Genomic DNA, 27,161 nt, shown 5'->3' with positions numbered 1-27,161 from the left:
GTGAAAGGTGATAGAATAAAAAGATGCAAAGCGGTAGCACATACAGGAATGATCAAAGAACTTGAATCTAGTTTCACTACAAATTGTTGAAATGATGCGTATGAGTACCCCTAAGCCAAGCATGTAATTATTGGAGTCTTTGCGAATTAAAGGATGGTACCCATCAACATTGAGATCAGAAGAAGGAATAGAAAAATTTAGAATAGTCTTTCTAAGAGCAAGCAAGTCTGGTGAATTTTGCAGGAGGTAAGATTCAACTGATGGAGGGTTGCTTCGTAGGCCATAAATAGTAGTTAAAGATATATTAAAACAGCTAGGTGATAGGGGACTTTTTTTTATAGTTTATTTTTTTTGATATACATTTGGCATATTTAAGTTTATGGAAAACTTGACTTATTCATAGATAATTTTCTCAGTTCTGATATTTAACCCCAATTCGTAACGTAGAGCTCCTTATGTGGCCTTGACATTGTACACCAAAAGCATAACCTGAGAAACCATCCATGTGCAACATAGCACTGTTAACACTCTGATACTTTGCAGTTGTTAATGGAAACATCCTCTGAGTTTTAGAGCTGTACCCTCATTAGGAGATAAGAGGATGAGTTGCATAGCCACTTTTAAGGAGGCACAAGCAAAAATCTATGAAAAAATTCAAGAAGATCTAGCATTCATTATCCTTGGCAGAAAAAAATGTAATAAAGGTTTGCATCTACACTAGCCTAACAGATTAAAAAGGCGCTGGTCTGCTTATTAAAAATGTTGGACATTAACTTTTAATTTATGTGAAAAAATTTTTGTTTCTGATTGCATAATAAAACCAGCTTCTATTATTTATTGCGTGTCTTTTTTTAAAATGCCGCTCGGAAACAAATTCTTTCTCTCCCTCTCTCTTTTAGTTGAGACTTAAATGAGAATTAGTACAGGGAGAATTAATAAAGCTTATGTAACTACTTAGCTCTTACGTATTTCTTAATAACACAATTGATAATGACCACGTATTATAAATATTCTACAAGTTGCTATTTTATAATATAGTTGTTGAAGTTGTGAAACTATAATTTTCCCTCCATTGTTTAATTATTGTTATAAATAAAATCTTTTTAGTTTACTGCAACGTTTGTAATTTATTTAATTTTTACCTTATTAAGTTGTGGTGTTATTTGACAGTGTTATTGTGTTGTATTGTCGAGCCTTTTTTTAATCTTTTTTTTTTTTACTAATAACCCGTATTACTGGTTGCCTACTGCTAGTTTTAATTTATAAACTTGGCAAAGATCAACTAACATATACGTTTAAAGAACTATTTTTGATATTGAAGAATACATCCAAAGCAAAACTAACTATGTACGTTATAATTTGCGAACATAACTTCATCTGAATCAATTTAACAAAAGTATTTTTAAAGATATTTTTAATTTAGAAATATTTGGCGCTATTAACAGCAGGCAAAGAAAAACAGTCTCTATTGCGCAGTGTAGCTCAAAATAAAAATTTAAGATATACATGCTTTTGGCGTGGCCATGATATTTTTTTGCAGGGTTTATGCTTCGGTTTTTAAAATATTACTTTTAATTGTAATATTCTAGTAAAATAATAAAAGCTCTATTTAAGAAAAATTACCAAGTAACTTTAATTGTTATTTTGCACCTACCTGCTTTTTATATTGTTATTTTCTTGTTAACCAGAATAGGAAAATTTATAAAAGATCAACAAATGACATACTTCTGTGACTTTTTGATACTTTCTGTGACTTTTTGATACTATCTGCTACATTACATTCGTTTCGCAGTGAGTCGAAATACTTTGTATTTAAGCATTTTCTGAAAGAACTCACGTTTATTTTCTAGACAACGCTATAAATATTTACAGAGCTGGCATTTAACCCCATGTTTCTGGACACTCTAAAATCTGCTCATTTAAAGTTCCTTGTACTCAATTGAATAGTTTGATGAACGTATCTACCATAACTGATTTTAGTTATTCTGATAATCTTGTGCTTTAACAGCTGCTAATTGTTTTAATTATGCTATAGACACGCCTAAAATTAGACGCTACTAGTAACCTGAACAATTGAGCAGCCTTATTTATTACAAATTTGCTGGTTTTTACATAGGCGGCTCAAGATGTGACTAGCTCTTTGGTAAAAACTTATTTAGTTCTTTTATTTATAGTTAAAAATTTGATTTAAAAAGTTAAATTTGCAATTTAGTTTTAAATTTAACTTTGAAAAATATATTGTGATAACATGAACAATTTTACATTTTAAAATCACTCATAGCAAGTTTCAACGTAGCTGAAACTTGATATGAGAGAAAAATATTTAAAATAAACAAAAATTATTAACAAAACTATTATATAATAGTTTAAAAAAAATCAAATGAGTAAAATTGTCATTGCTACTTCATTTAATACCCGTTTTACCCCCTGTTTTACTTTACATTTAGTAACAAAATTTAAATAAAATTCCTTCACTCAAGTTTTATTATTTTATTTAGGTTTACATCTTGCATTCATTTGTTTTAAAATTTCATGGAAATCTAAACATTTTTCTTCTTCTAATACCGGTTCGATTAACTTTGATGAATCAGTGGGTTCTTTTAGCCAAACTTTGTCTTTTAATCTTCTAGGTTCCGGCATTCTCTTATTTAAATGTTCCTATGTGGAAAAATATATATAAAGTGTAATAGAATATTAATCCAAGTTAAAATGTGAAAACTTAAGTAAAACTAATTTGCTATATTAAACTTTAATTAGTTAATCTCAACGTAAAGTGAAGATTTTTTTCACTATTTAACTAAACATAAAATAATAATAAATAAATAAAATTTCATTAACCGTTTAACCGTTAATGACGAATATATACGTCATGACAAAACTTTCGAAAAACGGCGTTGACGTATATATACGCAAAATTTATTTGAAGCAGTGTGACACTTACAATACTAAAATAGAAGCCGTCAGACCAGTCATATATTCTAGAACATTCTTCTACGGAAATTTTAAGCTCATAATGGATATTTTTCATTGAGTATAACTGATTTAATTTAAATTTTAGTAAACACTGTTAAAAAATGGCAAGTTTAAAGAAAAAAGCTAGTGATGTGAAACTGAACTCAACAGAAGATATTGTTAGATTTATGCTTGAAAGTGACGAAGAAATTTCAGACTGTAGTAGTAGTGACTTTGATGATGTTATAGATGGCACAGACATCTCCACTGAAGAGGACAGCGATGATGATATGGAAAAGTCAATTGCTGAAAATAATCAAAGTATTGTTACCCAGCCTGTTTCTTTTGTTGTTCCAATTGAAAAAAGACAGCGAATGCCTACAAAAAAAACAAAAGTTATGGATAATTTATGTTGGACAAAATGTAAACCTGTATCAGGTATGTGTAGGTAAATATTTCATAGTGAGCCAGGTGTCCACGAGTCTGTAACATCAGATGACCCTCTGGAGATTTTTGAACTCTTATTCACTAATGAACTTATAGATATGATAGTCAAAATGACAAACAAATATGCAGATCAAAGTAATATAGGTAAACTTCACTCTAAGACATCACGTCTTTCCAAATGGGTAGACACAACACCTAGTGACATTCGAATGTACTTAGCTGTACTAATATACCGTGGCTTGTTACACAAACCTAGAAATGACTGGTATTATTCTAAAAACTTACTAATCACAACACCTGGATTTAGACGCCTAATGTCTCAAAATAAACTTTTACTAATTGAAAAGTATCTCCACTTTGTTGACAATCAAGAGTTAGAGGAGAATTATAATCGCTCTGCAAAAATTCAACCAGTACTAGTTAGTCTAATTGAACGCTTCAAGCTTCTCCTAAATCTTAGCCGTGATATTTCGATTGATGAATCTCTGCTCTTGTGGAAAGGTCGTCTAAGCTGGAAACAGTATATTCGAACAAAAAGAGCACGTTTTGGACAAAAATCATTTGTTTTGTGTGATGCAGCTACTGGATATATCTGGAATGTAATTATTTATACAGGAGCAGACACGTTAGGAATAGACAATCGTGACGAAGATTATCATGCATCTAAAATCATACTTTCTCTTCTGGATGGGTTATTAGATTTAGGCCATTGTGTTTATATAGATAATTGGTACACTTCAATAGAAATCTGCAAAATTCTCAAACAGCGCTCTACTGATCTAATTGGTACTATTCGGAGAGATCGTAAAGGTTTGCCTCTATCAGTAACGAAAGTTAAATTAAAGCGAGGAGAAAGAGTTGTAGAGTATGAAAATACATGAGGAATTTCTCTCCTACATTGGAAAGACAAAAGAGATGTATTTATGATGAGTATATGTATACCAGACACAGAGAAGATTGTAGTTAGACATTCAAGTAAAGTACATTCAAGCAAAAATGATGAGTACATGTATACCAGACACAGTAATGTGTGAGTACCAGACACAGTAATGTGTGAGTACCAGACACAGTAATGAGTAAATGATGAGTACATGTATACCAGACACAGAGAAGATTGTAGTTAGACATTCAAGTTAAGTACATTCAAGCAAAAATACCAACTGTTATACACGAGTACAATCAGCTAATGGGTGGTGTAGATCGTTCTGATCAAATGATGACATCGTACCCAACAGAGAGAAAGCGTGCTAAAAAATGGAATAAAAAGGTTTTAAGTCATTTAGTCAACATGGCTTCTTTTAATGCACATATCATTCACAGCAAAAAAAATGGGAAACTAGATGCTCTTTATTTTAGGCTAAAGCTTATAGAGCAAATTGCTTTAAAATATGGAAATGAAGTTGAGTCTGCTTTTGATCGACGTGGTGGACGTCCAACACTTGAAGGGAATCCATTCCGACTTACAGAGTCTAACCATTACCCAAGTATGATACCTGCTACTGCTCTAAAAGTTAATACTACAAGAAGATGCGTAGTTTGTTATAATAAACAAAACAAAACAAGAAAAGAATCACGTTACTTTTGTGCAAAATGAGATGTTGCACTATGTGTTGCACCTTGCTTTGAAAAATATCACACTGTATTAAAATATTAATTTTATATTAAAGTAATGTCTATTTAGTATTTAATATGGATCTAGTTTTATGTAATTTTATAATTTTTTAGCTATTTTGTTCACTTTATCTTATAAATGCAATTTTTATAGAATTTTTTTTTTTTTTTTTTTTTAAAATTAACCTGACGCTGAGGCTATTGCGCGCTAAAATTAGGTGACGGTTAAAGGGTTAATCACTCTATAAACAAAGTAATAATGTCATTGTAAAATATTAACATTTCATTCGGTTTGTCAAAAGTCACTTTTTCCTTTTAAAAATGTAACTGTATCAAATATTAAAAAAGATAAGCTATAAAGTTAAAGTCTATAAGAATGTTTGTGAAAACGCTGTTTGGACTAACTAATTCTCTAAGATTCAGTTTAGATATAAGAGATGAAGTTTCAGGAGAATACATTGGAAATAATAGTGAAGTATGTAATAATGGATATTTAAGATATAGCTTTGATAATTGACTTAAGATTAAGGAATAGTAGATTTGATTTTATGATTAACATTTGTACGAAAAAATTAAATGATTCAGATATTTAAGTTGGGTCAATTATATAAGTTGCATTTTCTTGAAAACACTTGGAGGATGGGTTATCAAAACTTTTAACACTTATATGATTGATAATGTCTCGCCTAAATTTTTAAAGCATTTTTTAACTTTTAGCAAAAAATGTCTTTAAATGGATTTTTTTACTAAGTTTAAATATTGTAGTTTCCATATAAATATATCTCTTAAGTGTATTTTAAAACTAGTTTAAAGATTAGGCACTTGAATAGATTTTATAATTCTTTTTGTAACCCAATTTTGTAAGTCAATGTTTCAAGTTTTGATACTTGTTATTTTAAGTGGGGCATAGCAATTTAAAATGATTGTTGTTTCAGTAATAAAAGTTTGGATTTATGAGTTAGTATCATTAAATTTTATAACATCATCCAAGTCAATTTTTGATAAATCAGACTTAAAGTTTTTTTTAATGAAATTTTTAAAACTTCAACAATATAAGTTGTGTCTGTGTAGAATAAATAATTTATTTAAACAGGGTCAAATACAAAATAAGATAAGTGATCAGAAACAGAAGTTATAAAATTTTCTGAAATAGTTTCATTAGTTATTAAATTCGAGAAAATTGTATCAATAATTGTAGCAGAGTGATAAGTTATTTTAGTAAGCAAACACATAAAAGGGCGAATATTCTAAAAAGAAAGTCGAAGAAATTAGACGCCGCAATGCCATTAACTGATTGTATCAGAGCGATAATGTAATCACTAAGTAAGAAAATAAATTTACTTTTAGCAGATGTTTTATATAGAAAAACAGACAAGATATTATTAAAACCATTAACATTCATGCAAAGGTTTACATAAATGCAACTAACAATATTTTATGACTTTTTTTTGTAAAAAATTTTCACTAATGCGGATTCTAAAAAATCAGGTATGCGAATCATTACATTGTCTCCTTGTTTGTATAACAGTTGTTGTTTTTTATAAATATACAAATATACCACCACAAAAGGACTCAGTTGGTGTGTGCTCAATGTAGTAATAATCATTAAGAATCGGATGAATTGAGAATGTTTCATAACTTAAACCATTTTTCAGTTATACCAATAATGGAAAAATTAAAATTAATGATATTTTTAAGTTTAAATTCTCAAAGTGTTTTTGTAACGATGATATGTTTAGATGAAGTTAGGAGAGAACATTCATTTTATTAAAACCTTACATACTTGTACACAACGTGGACATAACGTGTAAATAACGTTATGTATTCGCTAAATAATAACATTTATAAACACAAGATAAAACATAATTATTAATTTGACTAGAGGCTTTATTTAAATGACAGGGCGAAAAAGGTTTGTCGACAGAGGTAAATTATCAGTTTAAAGAATTTTATCAGAAAAAAACATTATGTTAAATTCATTATCATGTAATGTAATGTAAAGACACTAATAATACAGTTTCCACAATGCTGCAGCGAACAATTTAATTGAAGTGAACTATATTCAGTATCATTAAGTCTGTCACATTTTGCATAAATCCAAATTATTAAATTATCCAATTAAACTGAGTTGAGCGGCAACTTTGACTAATTTTTTTTATACAAGTAATATAACAACAACGAGGTATTTAATAAAGTTATAAAGCTAAATTAAATGAGTAAAAATATATATATATATATCAAAAAAAAAAAAAGTAGATAAATCAATAACATAAAATAAAAGAGTTGTAGAAATTTACTTCTAATTTAATGAAATGATCTTCTCTTCTAGTTTTCCTCCTAACTTTTTTATATGTTTATTTTTATTCAGTTGTTAAGTTAATGTCGATGTTTGAATTTTCTATTGCTGTTGTTTTTTTAGTGTTCGTTTTGAGTGTTTATTTTTACAAGTTTTTTTTCTTATGCTATGGTTCAATTTTGTACTCCTGCTTTTCTTTGGTATTTAGGAATTCTTTATTTGAACATTTTATTATGCAAGTAAGAAAATAACTTAATTTCTAATTTTCTTTCTTTACTTTCCTAATCAAAAATGTTTTTGAAGGTAGTACACTAGTATTACACTAGTACAGGTAGTATTAAAAAACATGTTTTTAAAATTCATTTTTTTGTTAAAATAATCATAGTAGGTTCTTAATTTTTCCTCAGAATAAAGGAAAAAAACGGAATCTACATATAATGTTTAAAATGATTCAATTTCAATTTTTATTTCTAGCAACGCTTCGTTTACTTCGTCGCTACGCAATTTTTAAAATAAAATTATATCACAAAATGCAATAAAATTGTTTCTATACAAACTGCATAAATAAAATTCATTTTGTTTATTGACACAATCTATGTACGTTCATTTCGCACAAGGCAGCTGTTAAGACTACGCACAAGACTACTTAATGTTCTTGTAAGGCTTGTTGGTTTTTGTTTGATATACTTCAATTATTTTAATTTTTGTTATTTTTTTTAGGTCTTTTTTAAGGAAAGTACTATGGGCGGTTCAAAAAGAAAAGAAATAAAAAATCAAAATTTCAAAACAGTGATAATAGGGCTTATAATTTTAATAAAATAACCGAAGTTTAGTTAACAAAATAAAAATGGATTTCATTATCCTTTTCCTGTATCGAGTTGTCCAGCAAAAAAATTTTAGAAGATCCTTTGATAAAAAAGAAAGAGTTTACACTTATTATGTGCTTTTATTTACTTAAAACATAGTGATGCTCCTTAAATGTCCAGAATTTGAATATAGTTAGAATGAAAAAAAAGAGTAATTTTGCGCTTTCTTACTCACACGAGTTATAAGGAACCAAAAAAAATTGATTTCATTTTTAACTTACATAGCAGCATAAAGCTCGGAGACAATGTTCGGTAGCCTCTAACCTAAAGCAGTTACTTTGTACTGGTTTCATACAAAGTCAAAAAGTCACACATCCCTTTAACGACAGCTTCATTCATTGTCAAAAAAGAGTTATGGTTCACCTCAAGTCAAAGCAGCTGTAAAAAAAACGCAGTTTAAGGTACCAATCTAGAACCTCAGAGCGCCACTCCCATAAATTTTTACAAAAAACAAAAAGCCGCAGGTGAAGAAGTAAAAAAAAATTAGTTAATAGGCTTCATACACATTTGAGAAGCAGCTAATTTGTTATTCAAAGTCTGATTCAAAAAAACTACGTGCATATGTTTGCAGTAAAAAGTGAGTTAATGAACTGTTTAGTTCTCTAGTGATCATGGATAAAACCACAATAATTGATAAGGAAATCATCTGTCATACTCTAAACAACTACTTTGAATTGGTCTTTCACATATCAAACACTTAAGATATCCACGTTCACAAATATAACCAAGGACAATTTCAATTTTGAAGTAAAAAAAAGAACTGTTAAAGTTTTTAGCTGTTGAGTCAAGACTACATCTGACGAAAAAAGCAACAATGGGAGCAGATGACATTAACCCATGGGTCATTTTTTTACTTAATTTTTTTGCATTTTTTTTTCTATACTAATTTTTTACCTTACCGGAAAAAAATGAAGTAGGCAAATAGCAACAAAATTATAACCATAATAGAGTTAAATATAGCCTTGCAGACAGTTCAAGAAGATAATGATTTTTCATGTTTATTGTTATTTCTCGTATATAGAATTGTTGGTATTTCTTATATTGATTAACTATTACAAATAGTCTCCTTGAAAAAGCAGCAAACATTTTCTAACTTATTACACTCCTGAATATGAAGAAATATACAAAGCTATTACAAATTTTTTTATTTAAGAAAAAGCAACTACATCAGGAAAAGTTTGTTTAATGATTGTTCAAAGTTGCATTTCTGAAATCCGTGAAACACTTTCTGTGGTTTCAACTATTTGTAACACACTTGCTTGCTTGCTTTTTTCATCATTTGAGAGGGACAATAAAAAGTCTTGCATCAATTTTACACCTCTCTGAGCAAAAAAATTAACAACTCTAACATTTTTTAAAAAGTTCATTGCTTTAAGTCTTTATTCTCATACCATATTTGCACATAAGTTTTAATCCACTCAGTGTTCACACCAAGGGTTTCAAACAGAAGCCAAGAGTTTTGTTCAATCAATGATACAATTTTCGCATTTTTTGTCACTATAGGAAAGAATGGTGTGCCTTTATTCAGCTCACCATATTGCTAGAATTAGAGTTTCTTAACAATATTCTTTTTTTTATTGTCAGACAACGATTTTGAAAACTTTAAAAAAAACTGTAATCTTCTTGGTTAAATACCAAAATGGATTTTTAAATTTTCTTGAGGTGCTTTCTGATATTTTCTTGTTGATGGCTTTGAATTTCTGCAAATCATTGAAAAGTTTCAAGTCATTAAAAGTAGCGTTAACTCCAAGGGTGCTTGTTAACCAGTGCTTGGCATACACAAAAGCATTAAAAGAAAGAATTATCTCTCAGCTTCGCTGTAGTTACCTGATTTTAGCCCATAAATCCTATAAAAAGGCACATTTTAGCAGCGTTTATTACCAACAAAATCCATCTTGCATGATGAAAAGCCCCAGGCTCGCGCCAAAGTACACCTCATCTGGAATTTTGCCAAGTAAAATTAACATATGTGTATTCCTTGTAACCAACTCTTAGTTTGAAATTCTTTTTCTTGAGCTGGTCTTTGAAAAGTAGCTTCATACTTCTGACTTTAACATCAAAGCATTTGAAGTTAATCTTGTCTAAGATAGAGTTCCATTTTTTCTGGAACTCAATAAAGTATTCATTATTTGGGCTTGATTACGTCCAAATGGCGTTTGCCAAGCTGGGTTTTGCAGTCTTTCCAGTGTGTGATGTCTGCATGAAAAATAAAACAGTATTTTTTTTAAAAGAATTTCATTTTTAACGCATGCACCGTTCTGCCACCTTAAGTTTGAAATAGTTGTGTCAAAAGACAATCCAACTCTATTATCTACTAAATCCCATTACTGTATAAAAGCAAGTGTAGCTGTGGCTTGACTAGACGCAATGCTATCCACTATTTCTGGAACGCCTAACAATTTACCTTGCTTGAAGCCTGGAGTTCCTGAAATTAAAATTGCTAGTCTATTTGACCGTTTCTTATGAGGTTCCTCCATTACTTTTCCATTTTAGAGCAAAACACCAACTTCAGGAGCAACAAACGATGATTTTAATTCATCTTCCATTATGGTCTACTTTTCTTGACAATATCGGTGACATGAGGTTTCAAAACAGCCAGAGTATCTAAACCAACTCATCTACTTTTTAGTATTGCAACTGTTATACTTGTTGCTTGATTAAGGGAAAAGTTCAAGCGGTCAGCCATTTGGCAAACCTCTTTAGTTTTTAAAGGATTTGTAAATAACCATTCTAACAGTTCTTTTTTAGGCTTTTTTAGAGGAAGAAATTCTTCATTTGCATAACCTAGATCATCATCTTATTTGGAATCTTCTAAAATCACTTGTGTTGATTGCTCCATAAGCTTTTTTTGATGTACTATTCACTTGATTGTTTCCTTTTTTAATAATTTTGCAATTTTCTTGCATAATCTTTGTAAAAAGAGCCTGAAATGACTTTTTTACCATTCTTTAAAGCATCTAAAAACTTTAATTCTTCTTCTTTTTGTTTAGTGTTCCTTATTTTGTCACACTTAACAATATCAGCAGCTTCTTGTTCTGCAATATAAAAAAACTCTTCTCACCGATTTAAAAACATCTGAGTTTTTTCATCATTTTTCAAGCATAAAAGTAAAAGTGATAAAAAAAAAAAAAAAATATATATATATATATATATATAAATATATATATATATATATATATATATATATATATATATATAAACATATATAAATATATATATATATATATATATATATATAAATATATATATATTTATATATATATATATATATATATATATATATATATATATATATATATATATATATATATACATATATATATATATATATATATATATATATATATATATATATATATATATATATATACATATATGCATATAGTTAGATAGATAGATAGATAAATAGATATATAGATATATATTTAAACCAATATGGGTTTTTCAGAAAAAGAAGAGAGGAGTTATGAATAAAAAGATTGCTACCACTTTTGAAACCCTCAGTCGATGTAGCAGCTCTCCACTGCGAGTCACGCTATTTCTCAGTCAACGTATGTACTGATGCCCCCGGCAGCAGGTTTTTTTTAGTACAACGTTACACTGCTCATATATAAATGTATATATATAAATATATATATATATATATATATATATATATATAAATATATATATATATATATATATATATATATATATATATATATATATATATATATATATATTTAAAGTTTTAAGTTAAAGCAAATACAAAATGCAAACCATTAATTGTAGATTATTTTTTTAAAGCATAAGTAAAGTTAGAGTTATGCATAAACCTAATTCTGATAAAATGATTGTGTACTATTTTTTTACAGAGCAGTTGTATACATTTTAAATAAGGTTTGAACTTTTTTTGTTTTTATGTATAGTATTATAAATACTTTTTATTTTTTTTTTGAAATTTATGCTAAATTTTGTAATACAATGCTTTTATATCCAAAGATATTTTTGGCTTAACATAGTTCAGCCCCATGTAGTCATAAAGACTAATTCAAATTAGCGTACGTTATTGAGCAATATTTTTGCGCACTTAAATAATACTCAAGTGTTAAGTTGGCGTATGTCTTTAATTTCAACATTAAGTTTTATATACAAACATACATATATATATTTATATATATATATATATATATATATATATATATATATATATATATATATATATATATATATATATATATATATATATATATATATATATATATATATATATATATATATATATATATATATATATACATTTAATAATAAAAAATACAATAAATCTACAAGAGGAATAAAGGTAACACAAGGTTCTATAGATTTAAGTAAAGATGTAAGTACAGGAGATAAAAATAGTTTTGTTTTTGGTTTACAAAATTCGACTGATTCAAATATTGGAAATAGAAAAAGATTTGATGAAAATAATCTTTATATCTTTTTTCTGAAACAAAAATTAATCCTGACAAAATAAAGAGAATCCATAGCTTCAAAAATACAAAAAAAAATAACATAAAAATGGAAACAAGTACACCTTTGTTGGTCGAATTACTTAATAGTTCAGATAAATTTTCAATATTAAAAGTTGCCAAACAACTAAAAGATTCTGAAAGTTTTAAAAAAGTATGTATTCATCCAGATCAGAATGAATTAGAAAGAAAATTTACAAAGAGCTTGATCTTAAAAAGAAGTAAGCTGAATGAAGAGCTAAATTCGAATAGTCAGTTAAATAATCCCTTTTGATTGGGAATCAGAAATAATGAAGTAAAAAAGTTAGTCAAAAAAAAACCAAAAAGATAAGAAAAATTTAAATCAATGTATAAATTCCAATAATAATATTTCTGTTTGTAAACCACATGATTCACTGAACATTAAAACAATTCTTGTTGATTCAAATATTAATAGTAAAAAAGTGCATCTGCAATTTTTTAGCTGTTTTTATACAAACACCACATCACTGATTAACAAATTTGATAAGTTAATTTAGGCAATAGTTTGTAATCAGATGCAAATTATTTTGCTTTGTGAAACCTGGTGGACTGATAAATCAGCAACAAATATTGAAGATTTTAACATGTATAAAAAAGATCGTGGACATATTAGAGGTGGAGGAGTATATATATACATAAAAAATACAATTGAATCTTATTCTGCAACTGAAAACTGTTAAGTTAATAATGTCACGGCATAAGTATGGTGTTCAGTTGAAATTGGTCAGGAAATTATCTTATGTGGGTGTATATATGGAACAGATGCTGGTAATATATCAAGCTGCCAGAAAATAGCTAAATCTATTCAACATACTTATAAAGCTTGGAAAAATGGGAAATACACGGGAATTCTAATTTGTGGTTATTTCGATTTTTCAAATATAAAATAGGTCAATGATGGTTCATGTAAACTTGAAAATGATTCAGATTTGATTGCTTGAGGATTTATAGAATTTTTAAGCGATTGCTTCATATATCAAAATGTCTTGTTGCCAACATTTCATGTTAGCTTTGGGTTTGACAGAAATTTATTAGACTTGGTCCTCACAGAAAATAGAAATCGGTTTTTTTTTTTAAATCACTTACCTCCCCTAGGTGGAATTTAACATGGATACCATATATTAAATTTCAAATATTTTCATAAAAACAACACTATTGATCAAAAACCAAACAAATAAAAACAAAATTATTATATATTAAAGAAATTATGAATAATTTTCAAAATTTTTTACAAGTTTTGATTGGGAAAATGAGTTTAAAGATTTAAATGCTAGTCAAGCTTATGAAAATGACTAAATATAAATCATACTGGATGTGGTAAATTTATTCCAATTATTAGTTACGATACAAGTAAAAAATCAAGTTAAGTTAAAGGTTATGGTACAAATGCAGGCATTTAAAATTTAAACAAACGGAAATGGTAAATAACTATAAAAAAATGAACAAAAATGTAAAAAAAGAGTCAATAAAGATATAAGAGCTTTTGAATTAAACTTCGCTAAAAACTCAAAGAACAACCCTCAAAGTGTTTTTGCATACTTAAATATTAAATAGTTTAAAAAGATTCAATAAATGCACTCAAAACTTTTGATGATTAAATTATAACGTTATAATTAGATATTGCAAATTGTTTAAATGAGTATTTTGTTTTAGTATTTTTAAAAGATGAGGTATTAGACGATGCAACTTTTCCTTCTAAATGTAATTTTCATTGTTGCGATCCAAGTTTTAATGACACTGATGTTGAATATCAGTTAGTAAACCTTAATGTTAATAAAACAAACGGTGTTGACAAAGTTTATCCTCGTGTTCTAAAAAATGTTCAAAATAACTTTCTCATCCTTTATCAGTAATCTTTAAAATTTCATTTTATAGTGGTGTTATACCAAACGAATGGTTAACTGCAAACATAACTCAACTATTCAAGAAAGGAGATAAGTTAAATCCTTCAAATTATCGACCAATATCAATAACATCAATAGTATGCAAGGTTATGGAAAAAATTATTCACAATGTTATAATGAACCATTTGGCTTTAAATGAGTTAATAGCCTGTGAACAGCCTAGATTTGTTAATGGTAAAAATTGTTGCTTCAATTTATTAGAGACTTTAGATTTTATAACAAGCAAAACTGAAACTGGTAATTAAATTGATATAACATTTTTGGACTTTCCAAAAGCCTTTGATTCAGTTTCTTTTTAAAAATTATGCTGCGAGCTTTATGGCTATGGTTTTCAATCCATTATCCTACAATGGGGTAAATCATTTCTCAGTAATAGAAAACAACGAGTAGTTCTGGGTGAGTTTGTTTCAGATTGGCAGGAAGTCACAAGTGGAGTTCCCCAAGGTTCTGTTCTCGGTCCACTCCTATTTGTCATATTTATAAATGACTTAAAAGAAAACATACTAAATAAATTAGAATTATTTGCAGATGATACAAATATGTCAATAATTAATAACAAAAGTAACAACAATGCTCTTCAAGAAGACTTAAATAAGTTATTAGACTGGGCGAATAAGTGATCTATTAAATTCAACAGAGAATAGTGTAAAGCAATGTACATTGGTAATTCGAATCCTCAATTTAATACAAATTAAGAGATCACATTTTGCCAAAAACAGAAGTTGAAAGAAAAAAAATTTAGGTGTGATAATATCAAATGACCTCAAATGGGAAAATCATGTTATCATTGTAGCAATTAAGGCAAATCAAACACTGGGTTTTTTAAAACACGGATTTAAATATCTTTTTATATTTGAACGGATTTAAATATCTTTTTATACTTGATGTTTTTATATTAAAGTTGTTATACAAGTCAACTATTTGGCCACAGCTTGAATATGCAGTATCTGTATGGAGCCCATTTTGTACTAAAGATATTAAGATACTCAAATATGTACAGCGTAGATTGACAAGGATTAAATCAATGAAGGTATCTGTTACAAAGAAAGAAGAAAATTATTAGGTTTACTATCCTTACGAAAAAGGAGAAGAATAGGCGACTTAATAGAAATGTTTAAAATACTTAATTCAACTGAATATATTAGATTTGAAGAGCCTTTGAGTTTTTATAAAAGCGTGTCCAGATATTGTCATAATTAAAAATTTCATCGACAATATACTAAGAAATTATGCAGGTATAACTATTTAAGAAACAGAGTGGTCGACAATTGGAATTTATTGCCACAGGGTGCAATCAATTCTGCACACAAAAACACCTTCAAAAATAAAATAGACAAAATTTTGAACTTTGTATTTTATCTACTATGTATTTTATCTATGTATTATATTATTTCTCTATGTATTTTATAAGGAAACTTAATTGTTAAGTCTTGTTTTGATTGAATGCCATTTTTAAAATTTCATAATGCAATAAAAACATCCTCTGATAACAGCTTTAACTATGAGGTAAAGCACGGTTAGATTTTGATTTTAACACCTTCCGATATCTAAATATACTCCTACAGTCAACCAACAAAAACATGGAAGTACGAAGTTTTTTTATCACTGGCGTTAAAAATCTGTCCTTTTTCTTTAAAAAAGCCAATCGTTTTTCGCTCAATTTTATATAGTTTAATAAAGTTATAAAGTTTCGTTAATTAACATTTTTAATTTTTTTGGTTTTTTTTATTTTTTTCGTTGTCTATGTATTAACTATAGACAAAACAATTACAATTTAAGTTTTAAATATTAAATTAAACAATATGTTATCTTTAAGTTCATATTACTTTCAAGCAACATTGTATTTAGTTGTATTTCCATTTCAATAAAATCTATTTTGTTTTTCCAATGTGATCATTTTTGTAGTCAATATCTTCTTGATTGATATTTTAAACTGTTCCTGTTGTTGTTAAATGGTTTTATTATTAAATTTGTTTTATGCTTTTTTTTATCTCAGCAAAGGTCTCTTTCCATTTTCTTTGCTAAAAATTGACTTTGTCTTCAAGTGCATTCAGTTTAGAAGTGATTTCCATATTACTCAAATTATTAAATTCTTCGCGAACTTTTACCTGCGTCATAATTAAAAAAAGTGTTGATTTTTAATAAATATCCTAGTAATCAAATTTTGCAGACAAAAACAGTTTATTTATCAAATATAATTTAATTCCTTTCAACTTAAAATAATGTTACTGTAAAACTGTTTTGATAATTTTAAATTAACATTATTTAAAAAAAATGCAAACCCAGTCAAACTCATCAGGACAACTTAACAATTATTTGACATAAAAAGATGCTTCCCGAATTTGGTCTTAAACAAATTTATTATAATAATCTTATCATAATATGACAACGATTCTAAGTTACATATAAGTGTTCTTAAAATATCATCATGAGAATAATATATGATATATTTATAACACCGAAACATGAACAGTAAATAATTTTATTTTAAATTATTTTCAATTTTAGACTAATAACTAGATGTTTTTTTTGTGAATTTCAATAGTTATTCATTGTTTCTTACTTAGTTGTTATTATGTTATGATCCAATATGAATGTGTCAGTCTTTGTTAAATTTGCTTATAACTATTACCACAAAATCATAAATAGATCATTAACTAAAAACAAAACGTACGAAACAATCAAAATTTGTTTTACGTTAAGTTGACTTAAATTTATGGCTGATATAAGAAGTTGTTTTTATTTCTCAACAATTTTTTAGCTGGTTCCAATAATATTTTTTTGCAAATGGTGTGCAAAAAACAACTCAATTTTTTTATTTATGTCTTATTTAAACACCATAAAAAAACAAAATTTGTATGCAGGATAACAAGTTTGTGCTTTTTTATTTCTATTTAATACTATAATCATAAACTTCTCACAATAAAATGTTGCCTTTTAACTTAAAACTAGAGTTGATAATGCCGCCGGGAGCATCCGGGTGGCAGAAACAACTAGAGGTGGTCTCCCAATCTATTTTTTGCGGCAAAATATTTTTTCTTCCACCTCCAGTTGTTTCCTCCTATTTATTGGTGGCCACAGATTAAGTTATCTTTTGTAGGCTGAGGTTCTGACTTGGAGACCAACCTTAACAGGAAGGAAAAAGCCATTGGTGGCCGTATCCAAAAAAAAAAAAATTGAGACAGAATCATTTAAGGGCCGCCTTATTCAGATTCTGGCTCCCAACTAGCTGCAGCCGCTAATATAGCCTTTACTTTAGTGATCTTTATATAGCATCAAATTTAAAAACAATAATATTTGCTGAAGACACAAACTTTTTTTTGTATAGCAATAATATATTAACACTATTTAATGACATGAACAGAGAGCTAAACAAAATTTCAAAATACTTTAAGTCAAATTAGTCATTAATTAGCATAAAAAAAATTAAATAGACTCTATTTCGTCCAAAATCAAAAAAAAATTTTTAGTTATTGATATTTCTTAAATATATTTAGATAATAATTAAATAAAACAATCAAAAGTTATACTTTTCATTGCTGTCATATTTGATGAAAACCTTACATGTAAAAATCATATTGAAACCATTTGCAAAAAAGTTTCAAAAAGTATTAGATTATTAGAGAAAGCCAGAAGTTTTTTAAATAAACAGACATAATTCAACTTTATTACTCACTAGATCAACAACAATCTAAAGTATTCAAACATCGCATGGGGTAGTGCTAAAAAAAGTCAAATCGATCCTCTTTCTCAGCAAAAGAACAATCTAGCACAACTAATAAACTTTAAAGACCGTTTTACTCAAGCAAAACCACTTTTATTCAAAGTTAGTATTCTTAATATATACCAACTAAACGTATTTAACTTTTCTTGCTTTCTATTTCAATGTAAGATAAACTTAGCTCCTATACCTGTTCAAAATATATATGCCTTAACGCCGATAAAATAAAAAAATCTAAGAGAAGGCATCATTAATTATCAACATTATTAGCATACAAACTAATAAAGCACTTTCATACATTATAGCAGAGCATACTTGTGGAACCAAATAGTTTTTGAAAACTTTAATTTTTACCAAAGTTGAAATAATTCTACTTTCAAAAAGAAACAAAAAAAGTTATTAAATTGATATTTTAAAGTTGGTTTTTACTTTATTTATTTTTCTCCTATTTTGCTTATTAGTTATTATTTAGCTATTAACAAATGGATTATATTTGAGAGTTACATAACCAATTAAATCTGATATTAATTTTAAGTTTGTAATAATATTAAGCATATGTTATTGAAGAATTTTTCTTGACACTACAATTCCTAAAGCGTCTACTTTGTATTTTAGTATGTATTTTTTTGTCATTGTCTTTATGATTGATATTTTAAAAGGTTCCTAACTCATGTCATGCATAAAAATATAGTAATGAAAAAAATTTATGCCTAATAAAAAAAAAAAAAATTAATTTTTCTTATAATAGGTACAAAACAATGCAAAAAAGTTCAAACTTTTGCCTCATTTTTGTTAAAAAAAGGTACAACTCCAAGTTTTGATTAAAATAACAAAATTATTAATTCTTTATATATCACATCACTTGCACATGAATTTACTTTGATTTCAATATCTTTGAGTTTTTCAGTTATTACTTCATTATTTGAGTTTTTGTAATACTCCTGACTCGTTTCCTGCATAAGAGACAAAATATCACTTTAATATTATTACATGACTAATCTAACTTCAAAAACTTATTATAAAACTAAAAACAAACTTAAAAATTAGAATCCCATTAGGTAGTTGTTGTCAAAATTGAATTCTTAAAAAAGTTGTTTAGTTTAATTTTTAACTCAGCGAAGGTCTCTTACCATTTCCTTTGCTAAATAGTTGATTTTGTCTTCAAGTGCATTTAGTTTAGTAGTGATATCGTTATTACTAGAGTTTTTATATTCTTCGTAGTCTTTTACCTGCGTCATAATTAAAAAAAGTGTTGTTTTTTTATAAAAGATCATAATAATCACAAAGTTTTATTCGATAGAATCAAAAAGAAGAAAAGGCAAGAGTAAAATTTAAAAGTTATTCTTTGTGTTTTTATTTCAATTTTGTTTTATTCAAAAATGTAGAGAAAGTTTTTCTCACTACATCCATTTTAACGAAATCAATTTTGTTTTCAAGTTCTTTCATTTTCATAGTTATTTTATCATTGTTAATCGTTTTGTATTGGCCTCGACTCATTTCCTGCAAAACAAAAAAATACCGATAAACATTTACCAAAATGCAAACTAAACTTTAAATGTTTCATAAAATTAAACAAACTAACTTCTTGGTAACACAAATAATATACGAAAAAATAACATTTTCTTAAACCTGCGTTTTTTCGATAATCAAATATTTTAAAAATTGATGAGTTTGCTAAATAAGTTGTCTTAAAAACAAAGTTTTATTTCAGACAATTACAGTTGATTTATCAGATATAATATAATTCCTGACAACTTGAAATAATGTTGAAACAGTTTTGATACTTAAAAAAAAACATTTGTTTTAAAAATTGCAAACACAGTTATATGAGATCAATAAAACGATTTTTTGACAAAAGAAACTGCTTCCCGAGTTTGGTCTTAAGCAAGTTTATTTTAATAATCTTATCATAATATGACAACGATTTTAAGTAACATTTAAGTGTTCTTAAAACATCTTCGTAAGATTAATATATGATACTTTTATAACACTAAAACATGAGCAGTTATTAAGACTTTTTTAAATCAATTTCAATTTTAGACTAAAAACTTGAATTTCTTCTTTTCAAATAAAAGTCGAATTCAATATTATATAATCGTTTTATCAATAGTTTTTCATTGTTTCTTACTAAGTTGTTATCATGTTATGATCCCATATGAATGTGTCAGTCTTCGTAAAATTTTCTTATAACTACTACCACAAAATCATAAATAGATCCTTAATTAAAAACGAAACTTATAAAACAGTCAAAATCAGTTATACTTTATATAGATTTATATTTATGGCTAAGAATAGAAGTTAATTCTCATTTTTGAACAAAAAACAAGTTTCGCATGTTTAAATCCGTAAGCTGTAATGCTTACGGATTTAAACAAATATGGAGATATCAGCTTTATATTATTTGCCTTGTTCAAAAATTTTTTACATAATTTCTTGCGTACTTTTAAATATTTGTAAAAATATTTAGAGTTTTTTGAAGACAGCAAGTTCGACCAACACAGCTTTAACAGAGTGTAGCATTTGCAAAGCCTTATTTGAAATGCAAAAGGTTTATTAAACCTTATGCGTTTTTTAGATTAGTTTAATCTCCGTGTTAAAAAATATCAACTCCTAAGTAAAAAAACCTTCCTAACTTTTACTAGAGAAAATGAAAACACAACAGCCGTATAGCGGAAGAATGTTAACAAAAGATTTTCAAATGATGTTATAGACAAAACAAAGTTGTTAACGTGTTTCAACATTCATTTACTTATTTGGGCAAAATTACAAATTTTTTCAGTTTTCTTCGAATACTCCAAGTTTATGCTAAAAAACTTTTAGAAACAACAGAGGAAAAGGAGTTTTTAGTTTTTAATTCTTGTAGTTAGAATAAAAGAAAAACATGTTTTAGATTTAAATAAAACTGATTTTTCAGCAACAGAAATTATTAAAGTTATTGAAAAGTAAACTTTTAAGTTTATTTATGTTTGTATCTATACATATCTATATATATTTATAAATTTTTTTTACACAAACAGAACATTATATAGAAAGACATTGCATTTGTTTCGCTTTTTATTACTAGTCTTCTATTACAAAATGAGCTATTGTAATGTTTTACGTCGTATTTATATAAATACAGGCATGGTTGCCGTTGTAATATTGTAATAATATCACGGTAAAAGTTAGCAAAAGATATAATAATATCAGGCTTGTATGTGAAGAAAATATCGGTAATGTTTAGATTTGTCATATTTTTAACAAAAGGTATTTGAATCATTCATTTGTTTTCTTATCTTTTTAGCTAGTTTAATTTATCTTCCTGGTAAAGGATTCTATAAAAAAAGTCAATTTAAAACAAATACCGTAAAAGAATTCCTAGCAAGCACACGACATCGTAACGACGTTGTAAATAGGATATTTTTAAGTTATAATGTTGGACGACGTTGTAAGGACGTCGCTAGGACGTTGTATCCACGACGTGTTTTAAAGACCCTTGTTCAGATGTCGTAGCGACGTCAGTTTGACGATGTCTAATAAAAAAAAGACAATAATCAGATTTTTTTTTTTTTTTTTGATTAACTGTTGCGTCCAGGACCGAAACTATAATAGAAGCTAATTTTAAAAAGAAATTAAGAAAATGAGCAGAAAAGAATATATAAAAAAATGGAGAAGAAAAGAAAATTTGTTAAGACAATTTCTATACGAGAGTGACAAAAATGAAGATTTTTCTGAAAAAACGTTTGAAGTGGAAAAAAATGATACGAGCAAACAAAAACTATGCCACATAGAAGGTTCATCCACTCAGCTTGGTTCTTTAAATTGTAGTAATCATTTAAATCAACTAGAGTCTTTGAGCCAGCTTGATTCTTCTATTCGTTTTGATTTATCCAATGAACTTGATTCTTCCAATCGACTTGATTCTTCCAATCAATACTACTCTTCTAGCGAACTTAATACTTCTAATCAGATCGATTCTTTCAATAAATTTGGTTCTTCTTCAAGAAGCGACGAAAATAAAATAAAAATAGATGAGAGAAATAGTGCGATTGACCCTAAAGAAACATATTTTATTTTAAATTTAAAAAAATGGTTGATTAAAAATAGAATTACTCACACAGCAAGTACTGAGCTGCTTTTTCTTTTAAGATGGTATGGAAATGCAGCTTTGCCCAAATCTTCTTGTACTTTATTAAAGACTCAACGCTGTGTTTTGACAGAAAAAAAATGTGGTCGGGAGTATATCTATTTAGGGTTAAGTAATGGTATTAGTCAAACTTTCAGAGAAAATCCTTTATTACTAGTTGAGAACAACATCATATCTTTACTTGTAAATATTGATGGTGCGCCATTGCATAAATCTTCAAACTCTCAATTTTGGCCTATACTTTGCCAGTTTAGTAAGTTTACACTATTTATTGTTGCAATTTTCTATGGTAGCCAAAAACCAACCAATTTAAATGATTTCTTATATGATTTTTTAATTTAGTTTGCGAATTTAAAAGCATGTGGTTATGATAAAGATGGAGCTAATTTGTTGGTTGAAATCCGTGCATTTATTTTTGATGCTCCTGCTAGGCAATATCTAAAATATGTTAAAGGTCATACAGGTTATTTTAGTTGTGAAAGATGTGAAATTAAAGGTAAGTACGAGTCGTTTAGAATGATTTTAAATACTACAAATTGTGTGCCTCGTACTAATAAGTTATTCAAACAGTATTTCTATTCGAATACACATCAAGTAAGCCGTAGCATATTAATAGGTTTTAATGTTAATTGTGTTGATGGTTTTGTCTTGGATTATATGCATTTAGTATGTCTTGGTGTTGTTAAGCGAATTCTTATTTTTCTAACCGAAGGGCCTTTCCCATATAGATTGGGTTCTGCTCAATTGTTGAATATTTCAGAAAATTTGTTAAAGTTTAGTGGTAAATTTCCATCTGAATTTGCTCGTCTATTAAGAAGTTTGCATGAAGTAAAGAGGTGGAAAGCCACTGAGTTTAGGCAATTTTTGTTATATACTGGCTTTTTAGTTTTAAAAGATGCTTTTACTCCTGAACGTTATCAGCATTTTCTTTCTTTTTAACTCTAGCAATGAGAATTTTTCTAGATTTTAATGCGATTGTCCGAAATAATCATCTTTAATATGCAAAAGATTTGTTGAATTTCTTTGTAGTTAAATCAGAAGAATTTTATGGTCCTACTTTTCTGTGTATAATGTACACAGCCTAACTCATTTACATGAAAATGCTAGCTTTTTTAACTGTTTCTTAGATGAAATCTCTTCTTTCCAATTTGAAAACTATTTGCAAGTAATTAAAAAGTTCATTCGCAAACCTCAAAGTCCATTATCTCAAGTTTTAAAAAGATTTTCAGAGCTTGAAAATCTTGAAATAAGTTGTAATCAGTATGCTAAATCACATAGAATTATTTATTATTTATACTCCTAAATTTAAAGACTCTTGGTTTCTCCTATACACAGGCGAATTAGCCCAGATTATTGGAAAATTAGACAACGATCAATTTAACTGTGTTGTATTAAAAAGTTGTGTTTACAAAAGCGCTTTTACAGATCCATGTGACTCTAAAATCTTTAACATTTTTTTGTTAGAGATATAAAAACTCACTTGAAACATGTTTGTCTAAGTAAAAAACACTTTCAAAGAAAAGCAGTATGTCTAGCTTATAAAGAAGGGTTTGTCTTGTCATGTTTGTGTCATGACATATAAAATTTATTTTCAACCCACTCTTTAACTAAATAATAAACTTTGAAAAGTTTTTTGTACCTTTGTGAAGTATTAGATCAAATAACAATATACTTAATATATATTTTACAATGTTAAACATCAAAAAAATTGAATTTTTAAAAATTTACCTATTTGGTGATTGTCTGTATTGTTGTAAGATTTTGATATAGTTATTTAAATATTTATAAATATAAAAAAAAAATTGTTTCATTTATTTAAACATTGATAATAAAGTATATTAATGAAAACTATTATTTGTTAAATTATTTATAGTAAAATATGTTACTTTTAACATGTTTTGTAAAACTAAAGTTGTTTTATAGCCAAAAATTTTCTTAAAACAATTAATTGTTATTAAAAGAAATTAATATATATTTAATATAATATAAATTAATAATTATAATTTAAATTAATATAAATAATTAATCGTTTAAACAGTTTTTTAAACAAAAACTATTATAATATAATATTATAATACTATTACAAATAAGTACAAAAATAAAAAGATGTCAATGAAAGATTTATGGGCATTAATTGTAACTTTAAGCAAAATCAAACTGGGAAAAAATAGGAAGACAGAAACAGTTGTTCCATTTCATTGGATTTCCTTAGATGAGTAATGGTTGTTTTGGCCTCCTTCTCGAAAACATGAAAAATATACAAAGGCAATTCCCAATGAAGTTATTTGGAAGAAATTTGAAATTTAAAAAATAAAATACGAGGTAATGATTTTGTTTTTCCGGATTTGTTCTCTTTTAATTATAATTTTTCTTCTACTTATTAAAACTTTTAGATGAAAAAGATTTGAGTGAATATGTTTCTGGAAACAATTTTATGTCCTCATCAAGCGAAAGAGAGTGCAGTGAATGAAAAAAGGATATTGATTTTAACAGTAAGACAAACATTTTGAATTAGGATTTTGGATTTTTATTTAAATGGTTTTTGCAACCTAATGTTAATTGCAATATTAAAAATATTGTTTTTTCTTTGTTAATAAATTTATTGATAATATTATAGTAATGGAATTGCCTAAAAAACCCACGGAAAATATTATGTCACCGAAAATTTCTTTGTCAAGAAAATCTATTTTAAAACAAGAATCGTATTCACAATCAACATCTTGTAAAAGTTGTTCTTCTGATTATTTATCACCAATAAGTTCTGCGTCACTATCACCTAGCCATAAGTTAACATTATGTTCTCGATCACCTGTCTCCAAAAGCAGGCCATGTTCGCTCTCACTTTCACCAGTCCTAATGTCTGGATCAAATTCATGTTCACTTTCGCCTATTCGCAAGCCAAGATCAAAATCTCGCTCCCTTTCACCTATGAAAGTTCTAGATCATACTCAAATTCACAGAATAATCATTCCCAATCAGTGTTTCAAAGTCAAATCCAAAGCGAAGAAACTGGTTCGATGTATGAATGGTAATTTCCCAATGGATGAAGCACGTAAGTTAAAAAAGTTTTCTTTAAGTTTTATTGATTAAAATTGTCTATCGAATTCATCTAGAAAACACAGAGAGATTTGGTTAACTGTTTAATGTCAGTTTTGCCAATATAATTATCTAAGTTACTTTTATTAAGTTTACTTAATTTAAAGAAATGGTATATGAAGGAAGACACAATTTCTTTATGACGAAAATTGTCTCATAGATTCAATTTTGAAAATAAACTTTTGCTCTATACCATTACTTTTTATTTTAAACTGACATTTTCTTAAATGTAAATATTATGTAATTTATATACTGTTAATAAGTGACACAAAATTTAATATTTGGATTTTTTATATGTAATTTTAGGATTTCAAAAAAGACAATACCTCTTTTAACTTGTATCGTTGATCTATTGGAGAATCAAGTTCACCAAACAAATAATGATTGTACAAAACATGTGGAAAAAATTGATAACATGGATAAATTCAAAGAACTAGAGGAGTCTTTATCAAAAAAAGACTTTTTTTCATTTATGGTGAATTGTTTTAGGGAGTTCTTTTTCATAAATACCCTATTTACTACAATAAATTTTTTTTTGTGTGAAATCTTTAATAATGCCTTTGTAAAAAGTGCTACCAACATGTCCGTTTGATATTAATTAAGTATAAAGTTAACAATTAGAACCCCTCTAGCTTCGAAGTTATTAATGTTAGTTTATGTTTAAATGTTATTTAAATATGTATAAGCAAATATATATATTTTAGGTTGGTCAGTTAAAAATGGTCGGTGGCAAGACAGTACGGGAAAATGTGAGAAATGTCATGAAAAGGTACACAACAATATACATTGATATGTTTTCCAGGCTTATATAGCGTCGTATTCTATATTAATGGATTAACTAACTGATAGACAATAATATGGAATAAAAATCAAATTAAATGTTTTTGAATTTATATTTGAACAGGTTACAAGGTTGACTATAAAAATTCGAACTTGATAGCCTAAAGTTCATACTTGAATTCAAAAAGTTGCCTATAAAAATTGGAATTTAGCAGGTCGAATTCGAGGCCTTAAAAAGTTAAAAATTATTTGTTTGTTAAACCTGTTTAAAAAAATTTTTTTTTAAGATTTCGACAAATTAAGTAACAATTTACTCCATTGCGCAAAAACAATTATTTTATTTAAGTTTCTTATTTTATGAGAGTTTTTTATTTACAGTTCTGATAATTTTTTTAAATTTACGTTAATGTCCAACTCTGTAATGTCACTTTTTAATATGCTTGTAACAAATAGACACTAGCAAAAAAAGTTATCATTTAAAGAGACAAAGATATGTAGTGTGGTTGTTGGTGAGTTTATATTGATATATTTATATTTAAGATTGGTATTCTATAAAACGAGTAAAAATAACTTTAAAGTGTTTTAACATATTTCATTTTTTTAGCGAGTGTGTTGTCAAATCACGCGACAACTAAAGTTCAGTGAAAGTAGATTCAGTGAAAAACGTGTTAAAATACGTTCCAGAAAAAAAAAAAAGATGTATAGTTTTGAATTTTGAAAAAAAAATTCAAGCACCTGCATTATATTTTCATTTGAGACTTTATCGTGGCCTTTCTTTTATGTAAATAAAAGTGTAATTGGTAAAAGAAACTGTAATTGGTAATATTTTGGCGCTTTAAAAAAGTTAAGTTTTT

The 27,161-nt window shown here is 27.2% G+C and overlaps 1 protein-coding gene across 1 annotated transcript in view; it reads right to left on the bottom strand.

Annotated features, from left to right (window-relative positions):
• Positions 1-2,461: 2,461 nt before the first annotated feature.
• Positions 2,462-27,161, bottom strand: part of LOC136083883 (outer membrane protein alpha-like) — a 51,900-nt gene continuing 27,200 nt past the window's right edge. The window contains exons 8-10 of the mRNA XM_065803799.1: positions 19,436-19,534; positions 19,161-19,258; positions 2,462-2,659 (exon numbers count right to left, since the gene is read on the bottom strand). Of these exons, the coding sequence (XP_065659871.1) occupies positions 2,491-2,659; positions 19,161-19,258; positions 19,436-19,534 (366 nt within the window). The 3' untranslated portion in view covers positions 2,462-2,490. The remainder of the gene's footprint in view (positions 2,660-19,160; positions 19,259-19,435; positions 19,535-27,161) is intronic.

This window comes from Hydra vulgaris, chromosome 08 (genome assembly GCF_038396675.1).
Source record: "Hydra vulgaris chromosome 08, alternate assembly HydraT2T_AEP".
Taxonomy (NCBI): Eukaryota; Metazoa; Cnidaria; class Hydrozoa; order Anthoathecata; family Hydridae; genus Hydra; species Hydra vulgaris.
The sequence above is the reverse complement of the archived record's forward strand: the minus strand, read 5'-3'. Positions and strand labels throughout refer to the sequence as shown.